At 63.7% G+C, this 9,538-nt stretch overlaps 1 protein-coding gene across 1 annotated transcript; it reads right to left on the reverse strand.

Annotated features, from left to right (window-relative positions):
• Nucleotides 1-462: 462 nt before the first annotated feature.
• On the reverse strand, nt 463-9,127 carry CDC37 (cell division cycle 37, HSP90 cochaperone). Its single transcript, XM_075917789.2, has 8 exons — nt 8,968-9,127; nt 4,343-4,624; nt 4,111-4,216; nt 2,861-2,976; nt 2,386-2,508; nt 1,416-1,598; nt 1,073-1,144; nt 463-924 (listed from the first exon to the last, which is right to left on the reverse strand). The coding sequence occupies exons 1-8, from the start codon at nt 9,067-9,069 to the stop codon at nt 769-771; spliced, it is 1,140 nt and encodes a 379-aa protein (XP_075773904.1). The 5' UTR covers nt 9,070-9,127; the 3' UTR covers nt 463-768.
• Nucleotides 9,128-9,538: the final 411 nt, after the last annotated feature.

The raw sequence follows: 9,538 nt of genomic DNA on the forward strand, positions 1-9,538 counted from the left end.
CCCTGAGCCAGACAGAGCTTGGCACAGGAGATGTTCACAGCTGGGCCCAGCATGGCCAACCCAGCCAAGCGCTGCTCCCCACGGAGCAGACACGTGGGCTCAGCCAGGATCCCCTGGCTGCCGCTTGGCACAGGTGCCACGTCCCGCGCCCTCTCCAGCCCCACTGGGGAACAAGCCCCCAGACCTGGGACGGGCCAGACAGAAGCAGGACGCCGGGGCGGTGAGTGAGCTGCTGACCCACAGCGCTGGAGAGCGGAGCTGGCCTACGCCCCAGGCCCAGAGCACACGGGCAGGGCTGCGAGGGAGCTAGCCCAACGCGCAGGGGGGCTGCTGGGTTTGCCTGCAGGCCCTGCACTTTGCTCTGGCCAGCCTACGGCAGGCGGTTCAGTGGGGCTCCCAGCGCTGGGGACGCCTACGTCCACTTCTCCGAGGAGCCACAACAACGCCAGTGCCACACTCAGCTGCTTCAATCGCTTTATTCGGGCCACAGCCTGACTGGTTACAAGGGCACGTCTGCCACTCTGCCAGTGCCCGGCCCCCCAGAGCGAGCCCTGACTCCTAACGGCCATGCCAAGGGCCTCTGGGCGCCCGGGGACTTGCCAGGGCCAGCACAGGGCCACCCGGCCGCTCCCCAAGCGGCCCCGGCTACACAGCCGGCTGGCAAGCAGCTCACACATCACCACGTGTGTAAAGCAGAGGCGGCGGCCTGAGGGATAACGGGGTGTGAGGGGAGGGGAGGGCAGAGTCTGAGGCGTTTCCAGCAGTAGTTCAGGGGTTTCCTTTCTCCTCCTCGCCGCTCTCCCTCTTGACCTCCTCGTAGACGGCCTCCGCCTGTTCTGCGCCCTTCTCCGCTCCCTCCGCACTCTTAGCGTTCGGCACCCAGAGCCCAGAGTCGATGCAGCGCTGCATGTGGTACTTCGCTTCCTGGAAGGCAGGCAGCGCCTGGGTGTGAGCACAGGCCCCCGCAGCCCCCACACCACGCTGCGGCTGGGGGGCAGCGAGGAGACCCCAATGCCCAGCCCCAGGAAGCAGTCACCTCCCCTCCTGCACCGCGGCCCCGAGCGATACTCACCGCAGGCTCCATTTTGCTGATTGCATCCTGCAGCATCTGAACGTCTTTCACATCAAAGCATTTCTGCAGCTCCTGGGGAGAGGGGAGCCGGGTGAGCTGGGCTGGGACAGGCCCAGGCCTGGGCAGCGCACGCCGCAGCGACCCACTGCACTGGGCAAGGGAGGGGACATCCCGTGCCCGCTTCCCAAACCCAGCCAGTCCCCTGTGCCCCCCAGAAATGGGGGTCGGGGCACCCACCAGAGCATCTGAGCTGCCCCGAGAACGGGCCCAGTACTCTCGTGTCCTGGCCCTTCCCGCCCTGTGTCCCAGCGAGGGGGCCCCCACCTGCCCTGCCCCTACTCACAGATGGGAGGGACTCGTACACCTCCACGGGATCCAGCCCGCCTGGGCCCAGCCGCTTCTGCCGCTCCTCATCTTCGTACTCTTTCATGGCTTTCTCGATGCGCACCTTGGCCCGGCCTCTCACCCGCTCCTTGAAGGCCTCCAGCTCGTCGGTGAACCCCTCCATGTACTGCTGGTCGGCCGTCTGCGCAAGCAGGGCAGCCGTGTTAGGGCAAAGCAGGAGTCGAGGTGGCACAGGATCCGGCCAGGCACGTGAGGTGTGGCTGAACCCAGGCTGCACCCCTCTGCTCAGGCCATGTGCCCGCGTAGCCAGCCCAACTGCAGGGCTGGGAGCGGGGGAGGCGCTTCCCTCATTAGCCACCTAGCGCACAGGCCTGTGTCACAAGCAAACCCTTTCTGCCCGCAGCATCGCCCCGGCACAGCGCGAGCAGCGGGCAGCAGGGACAACTCTAGCCCGGGGCCTCGGGGGCAGCGCCACCAGCGTCTTCCAGGCGGCCCAGCAGGAAAGGCCGATCGTCAGCGTTAGCTCAGCCACAGCGGTGACCCAGCTACGGCTCCCACTACGGCGCGAGAGCGAGAGGTCCGCAACGCCGGCAGGCCTGGGGCCCCGCTCTCCAGAGGGCGGGTGGAGAAGGAAGGAGGATGCCATCTCTGGCGCGGCACGGGCCGGAGCCAGTCTGGCTAAAGGCCCGTCTAGGGCAGGCACGGTCTCTGACAGCAGCCAAAGCAGCAGCTGCAGAGGTAGCACGAGCAACCGCACAGGTGGGCATGGGGCAATCTGTCTCGCAAAGGCCTCCGCCTCCAGCAGAGGCTGTCTCACACCAGCCAGCAGGCGTAGCCTTAGCAGGAGCTGGGAGAACTGAAGCTACCCAGGGGGTCCAGCTCCTCGTGGCATCTTGCCGACCGGCCCAGCGCTCTGCGGCAAGGACCCTCAGCTGGCCCGGGAACCGCTGGAGGGGGCTGGGACGCACCTTGATTTTGGTGAAGAACTGTCTGAAGCAAGCTCGCGGATCCACCTTCAGGCTCTTGGCCAGCTCCAGGATGAACTGCATGACGATGGTCTGGTGGGCCACCTGCTCCATCAGGGCGTGTTTCTAGGGGAGAGGAAGCCTGTGCCTCAGAGCTGCAGACAGACTCCGCCATGGGCGTGCTCGGTCCGGCGCATCCCAGCAGCCCCGGGAGGACACAGGCTGGCCGAGAGCCAGCACAGGCGAGTTCACTGCCGTCCCCCCAGACTCAGCTCCCAGGATGGGCTCCGGAAGAGACCGAGCAGCCAGCGGGGGGAGCTAACGCACTGGACTGGCAAGGAACCAGCTGGAAACCAGCTAGGCCATGAGGCACCCGTTAGGGAAGAGAGCAAACAGGAACCAGCCTGGCCCCCAGCACTCAGCAGGGCCCGTGGGACTCCCGACTGCGGGCCCTGGGGAAACACAGCCGCCGTCTCACCTCTTCCACCTCTAGGTCAATGCACCAGATGACCAGGTAATTGGCCGTCTCTTCACACACCAGGTGCGGGCTGTCAGACAGGTACTTCTGGCTGTCGTCCCAGCGCCGCAGCATGCCTTCGGGCAGGAGAGCCGGAGTTAGCCCAGCCAGCCCTCAGGCCCCCAGCCTGCCGCTCATGCTCTCAAGTGGAGTCTGGACAGGGTCAGTGGCACTGCAAGAGGCGGCGTTAGGACACTCGCCCGGACGGGGAAACCAGGGTTCAATTCCCTCACCTGCACCAGGTGCCATGGGAGACCTTGGTCATGTCACTTAGCCTGAAGGCGTTAAACGCTGCTGAGGACCTGGGCCTTTGTGCCTCAGCGGCCTTGCTGGGCTGGTAGCTGAGCTACGCCTCTGCAGCTGGGGCAGATCGATGGCAGGACAGTGCATTAACTTCCCCTCCGGCTGCATGTAACAGCCACAGCCCTGAGGCAGGCAGGGCCTGCCGTCTCACCGGTGGGAGGCTATGGGAATTTAACTGAGGAACACCCAGCTGAACCTCCCAAGAGTATGTAGCAGGGGCCCACGACTCCCGTATCAAGCATCAGGCTGACGGCAGAAGCCAGTCCAGGCCCGCTGGCGTGGCACCACAGCCTCGCAACCCAAGAGGGGCTCAAGGGACGACAGGCCTGCTGGAAGACACTGGCCCGGGGCTCCCTTCTCGCCTGCCAGACTTGCCACGTGGCCCTGGATACGTCACTTTGCACGTCAGCCCCACAGCGGTAAGGCGGGGCAGACACTTCCCTGCCTCACAGGACACGCTGGTCCAGCAGGCGAGGGGCATCCAAGAAACGCTGCCGCTCAGGACTATTAAGGTAGCGAAGCGTTAGGAGGAGGCAGAGGAAATCCAGGGGCAGGATGCAAGAGAAAAGCCATTCGGGGAGCACCTACATGCCACCAGCTGGATGCTGGCCCTTACAGTCTCGCGGCAGCGTGCCAGAGAACTAAGGAGAAAAGCAAGCCCCGGGACTGGGCTGTGTTGGAGAGCGTTGGCTCACTGGTGCCTTTGACACATGGCTCTGGGAACACGCTGCAGCCCACACCTGAACTCGGGTGTCTCAGCTGCACGATCTCTACTTCTACGGCTACAGCCAGGGGAAGACGGGCGTCGCGGGCATGACCCAGGCAGCAGGGAACACAGCTAGGCGGGAGCAGGAGCGTCACGCAGCCCAGAGGAACTCCCGGTGCGTTCCCCTCGGCTGCCAACTCACCGAAGTGTTTGATCTGTTTCTCATACTTCTCCACGAACGTCTTGTGCTTCCTCTCGCGCTGTTCCTCCGACTCCTCCCCCTCCTCGGGCCGGACGTTGAAAACGCTCTGCGGAGAGGGAGGAAGGAGGCCGGGTCACGGCGCTGCTGCCTCGCCTGCCGCGGCCCCAGCCCTGCAGCCACCTGGGCAGGGCGCTGCCTCCCTTCCTCTTGCCCAGGCACCGCTCCGACCAACCTTACTGAAGCCATCTTTGCTCAGGGTGTCGACGTTCCAGGGCATGTTCTTCTCCTTCTTGCGCAGCTCCTCCAGCTTCTTCTCCCAGCTCTTCTCTTCTCTTCTCAGCTGCTGCACTTCAGTCTGGAGCCTCTGCAGCTCCCCTCTGCCACCCTCCGCACTCGGCTCCTCCAGCTCCGCCATCCTCTTCTGGCATTCCGCTGCCTTCCGCTTGCATTCCCGGCAGCCCCTCTCCAGCTCTTCCTTCTCCCTCTGGAACTGCTCCATCCTCTCCACGCGGGCCTGCCAACATCAACTGACAGCTCGTCACCCCCAGGGGCCAAGAGGACAGCGCAGGCAGTTTGACAATGGGACCCCTCCCCCCAACGTACCACGCGCAGGGTACGACCCCGACAGACTAAGGGACAGCAAGTCACCCGCAGAGCGGTGCTGGTCACTCCAACATGACAGCGCCGTCTCTGCCAGAAGGGATACTGGGGGTGCGGGGGATTAAGCGAGAAGTCAATGAGCTGGAACGCACAATCCCAGTGTCCCTGCGTAGGGCTGCTTTCTTGCCCCTGGACAGAGCTGGCCTCTCACCCCTCACTCACTGCAGCTAGCCTGCAGGGCATTCTGCTGCACTGACATTCACAAGCATGGCCCTCGCCGCGGAGCAGTTTGGCTTTCCAGCGGGCTCGGCACATCTGCACCAGTGCCAGCTGTGCTCAGCAGAATTGCAGCGCAGGGAATCGGGGTTAATCCAGACGCCAAAGCAGAGCGCCCCTTTCCTCTGCAATCTCAGCTTGTACCAGCCGAAAACGAAGAGGTGGAAGAGCCCTATTGCTCCCCACACTGCACCCTCACAAGCCAGGGCAGGACTGTGCACTACTCCGCTGTTGGCAGGGCTTTGTCTAGCCTAGAGGCAACTGCCTTAATGGGAGTTCCCACCACTTCCCTTAGGCCCCTAGTGTCGGAGATTCCTTTGCTATTCAGCCCAAGTTTGCCTCGTTTGGGTCTCCTACTTATCGGTACCCAAAGGTGCCTTCCTTCCAGAGCCCCCGGGAACTGCTGAACACTGGTGGGCCGTGTCCATAGCACAGGGTTTGCCATACGGGCTCATGCTTTCAAGAGGGCTCTGTTTGCTGTAGCCTGGACAAGGCTCTGGAGAATTCTCTCTTCCTCCTCTGAGCCCGGAAAACAAAAGCTGAATTCCCAACTTTTTCTCCACGTGGAGCAGAAATCCTTCTGTCTTTCCTCCCTCCCTGTGCAGAACATGCTACTCTGCAAGGAGAACACCCTGGCTGAGCTACAGTTACGCTGTCCGGGCACTCGCGAAGCAGGGATGTACCACACTCGGAGAGTGTGGAGGGAATGTTATGGGAGACGGGGCCAGAGCGACTGTGGGGAGAATGTTACTGGGAGACGGGGCCAGAGCGACTGTGGGGAGAATGTTACTGGGAGACCGGGAGTGGATTTCTGCCAGATAGCTTCCTGGGGTCGCACCTGAGGGCAGCAAGCCCTGGGGTTTCCTCTAGGATTCACATTCCCGACTCCTGACTTTAGGTCAGTGCAGCCAGGCAGCAGCATCTCCTCAGGCAGCTCCCTCCCTGCTCTGCGCCCCAGCGTCTGTCTCTGTACTAAAGGGCTATAAATCCGCCCTTCACTGGAGAATCACAGAGCGTCCGATAACAAAAATCACAGCTATGTCAGGCTGCAAGGGAGCTTGCCAAGTCCAGGCCCTTGTGCTGAGGCAAGACCAAGTAACCCTACACTATCCCTGACAGGCACGTGGCCATCTGCTCATAACCCCTCCGACGGAGGCATCCACGTGCCCTTGGGGAGCCTAGTCCAGAGCTTAATGGCACTTTAATATGAGGAACAAAAAACTCGACTCCAGACAAACTCCCTGGCTGTAGATTAAGTCCCTTGCTGCTTGCCCTGCTTTCAGTGGGCACAGCGAACAGATCCACCGGCCCTTAACAGCTTGTACGACTATTATCAACCCCCCCCCCCACCCCCAGTTGTCTTTTATCAAGACTAAACATGCACAGGGTTTGCAATCTCCCCTCAGAGGTCAGGTTTTCTGACCCTCCTCCTCTGAACTCTCGCCAACTTTCCTGAGGGGTCACACCCAGAAACGGACACAGGACTCCAACCGAGGCTTCCGCAGCGTCACGGAAAGCAGGACAGCTACATAAGTAAAGCTCCTGTTAACACACCCCAGCCCGATACCAGCCCTTTTGGCAACTGATCACATTGTTGGTTCATATTCAATTCGTCATCCGCTCTAATGCCCACATGCTCCCTCCATTACCCCCACCCAGCCAGCTGGTCTGTTTTGTGCTGGGCACTTCCCAGCTCCTGCCTAAATTCAGCACTTCGCACTTCTCCTTAGTCCACTTCCTCTGTTGAGTCTCTCTCCATTCTCTACGTGTCAAGGTTGTTTTGAATTCCAATGGCCATCCACAGTGCCGGCAACCCCTCTGGGCTGGATGCTATAAGGGCAGTCTATGCTCATTATCCAAGTCGTTAATGAAACTATGGAACAGGCTTGCCTCAGGACCCTGCTAGATAGTACCCCCAGTTTGACAGCAAACCACTGACTACTCTTTGAGGGCCACCGTCAACCAGTTATCTTGTGGTGATTTTATCTAGACTGCCTGTGTCAAACCCTGTACCGCTCCCCTCTGCCCTAAGCCAGCATCTGTCAACAAGGGAAATAGGTTATTTGGCAGGATCTATTGTCAACAAAACCACCGGCTCCTCCCTCTGACCCAGGCATCCTCTAGAGATACTGTTTTGTCATTTGCTCCAGAATATTTTTCAGGTACTGAAGTCCCCATATTGAAGTCCCCTATACGTACTATGCAGGATGCCTGCTTAAGGAGAAAAAACCCTCTGAGTACCTGCGAAGACAAGTTTCCAGGGGGATCGCCTCCCTTACTGAACACCCTCAACTCCTGTAGGAGTGTCTGCTCCCACACAGAAGATCTACCTGATACAGAAGCAGCAGCGTGGAGTGACCGGAGGCTCCTCGGGAGCAGGCCTGGAGCGCAGTATCCCCCCCCGGGGGACTATCAAATAGTCGAGTAACCAATAAGAATTCATGAGGTTAACTGACTATTCAATGAACTGATATTTCACATCGCTAGGCCTGATCTGACAGAACCGTGGCATGTCCCAGGGGTCTCAGGCCTAGAGGAGCCCCACCTGGGAGAGCCACTCACTAGGCTGGAGAGATCAGAGAACCGATTCATTGGCACCCAAGTCCATTTGCTATTGCTGCCCATTCCTGACTTGGAGGGAGGCTGCTCCTGGCTCGATGCCGCTCAGGGTCAGACCCAGCTTTCCCATGAGCCCTCTCCTCCAGCATCGTAGGGGTGAAAGTGGGACGCCTCCTCTGCCCCGCTGGAGGCAGGGCTGCGGGGAGAGGGCACCAACCCAGAGGGTATTGAGAAGGGACTCTAGGGAGAGACGATATGTCAGTGCTCCCCTCTCTCAACACGCCTCTGCACTCAGGTGAGGGACCCCGAGAGTTAGACGTCCTGGGGGCCCAGCCCCACTAGTGCAGGCTCCCCACGGGAAGAGCCCAAAGACAGTGGGTTGGGAGCCAGGGTGCCATTGGGATGGGAGGGGAGCCAGGCCTCAGTCGGAAGGGGGGGGCTGCCTCCAACGCAGTCCGCCCAGGAGCAGAGCCTGCCCCGGGCTGGGGACTGCTGGGGCCGGCGCCTCCCGCTGGGGGCTCTACGAAAGGCCTGGGCTCGCTGAAGCCAAGGGACCCCCCGGGCAGCATCCTCTGGGCACCACGGGGGGGGGCAGCACGTGGAGCCCGGGGCCCGCCGGCCTGTGCGAGCCCCCCCCCAAGCTCCTCCCCCCACAGCCCCAGGGCCTCACGCAGAGACTCGCACGAGCCAGTTTGCCCCCATTGCACCCTGGCTGGAGGGGCCTGGGGGGCTCCCCAGGGGCGGGGCCCGGTCGCCATGGGAACGGGGGGGCTCCCCAGGGGCGGGGCCCGGTCGCCATGGGAACGGGGGGGCTCCCCAGGGGCGGGGCCCGGTCGCCATGGGAACGGGGGGCTCCCCGGGGCGGGGCCCGGTCGCCATGGGAACGGGGGGGCTCCCCGGGGCGGGGCCGGTCGCCATGGGAACGGGGGGGCTCCCCGGGGCGGGGCCGGTCGCCATGGGAGCGGGGGGCTCCCCGGGGCGGGGCCCGGTCGCCATGGGAGCGGGGGGCTCCCCGGGGCGGGGCCGGTCGCCATGGGAGCGGGGGGCTCCCCGGGGCGGGGCCGGTCGCCATGGGAGCGGGGGGGCTCCCCGGGGCGGGGCCGGTCGCCATGGGAGCGGGGGGCTCCCCGGGGCGGGGCCCGGTCGCCATGGGAGCGGGGGGCTCCCCGGGGCGGGGCCCGGTCGCCATGGGAACGGGGGGGCTCCCCAGGGGCGGGGCCCGGTCGCCATGGGAGCGGGGGGCTCCCCGGGGCGGGGCCCGGTCGCCATGGGAACGGGGGGGCTCCCCAGGGGCGGGGCCCGGTCGCCATGGGAACGGGGGGGCTCCCCGGGGCGGGGCCCGGTCGCCATGGGAACGGGGGGCTCCCCAGGGGCGGGGCCGGTCGCCATGGGAACGGGGGGCTCCCCGGGGCGGGGCCGCACCTGGTGGCGCCAGCGGAAGAGGCTGGCCGTGTCGATGTTGGGGTGAGTCTCGTCCTCATCGTCCGACACCTCGATGTGGTCCCAGACGCTGTAATCCACCATGGCGCCACTTCTGGAACCCTCCAGCCTCCGCACGCCCACTTCCGCCCTCGCCCTGACTCACTTCCGGCGCCCGTCGGCGGGAAGGCTTCGTACGCGCAGCTGCGCGTGCGCGCCCACGCCCCGGATACGCATGCGCAGCAGCGGCTGGCGGCTCCACACGTTCAGCGGCAGGGGCACGGGGGCGCGAATTCTGGTCCAGAGGCCGTTTACTGCGCATGCGCTCCCCCTTCTGTGCTCCAAATGGCGCTTCTCTTAAAGGGCCACACACGGCCTGTGTCTTCAGGGGTCAGCGGGTTGCAGGCGCCCTACCTGCTGCGCGCGCACGCGGTGTGGGAGGGGCACGCCCAGGGTTACACGCCCCGTGGGCACCGGCCTGGCCCCCACGTGCCCCGCAGAGGCGGTACCGGGTACCCACAAAACAGCAGGGCCACGCACGGCTGGGGAGCTGCACCGTGCACCCGCTGGTGCC

Source organism: Pelodiscus sinensis, chromosome 31, assembly GCF_052426305.1.
Source record: "Pelodiscus sinensis isolate ZL-2025 chromosome 31, ASM5242630v1, whole genome shotgun sequence".
Lineage (NCBI taxonomy): Eukaryota > Metazoa > Chordata > Testudines > Trionychidae > Pelodiscus > Pelodiscus sinensis.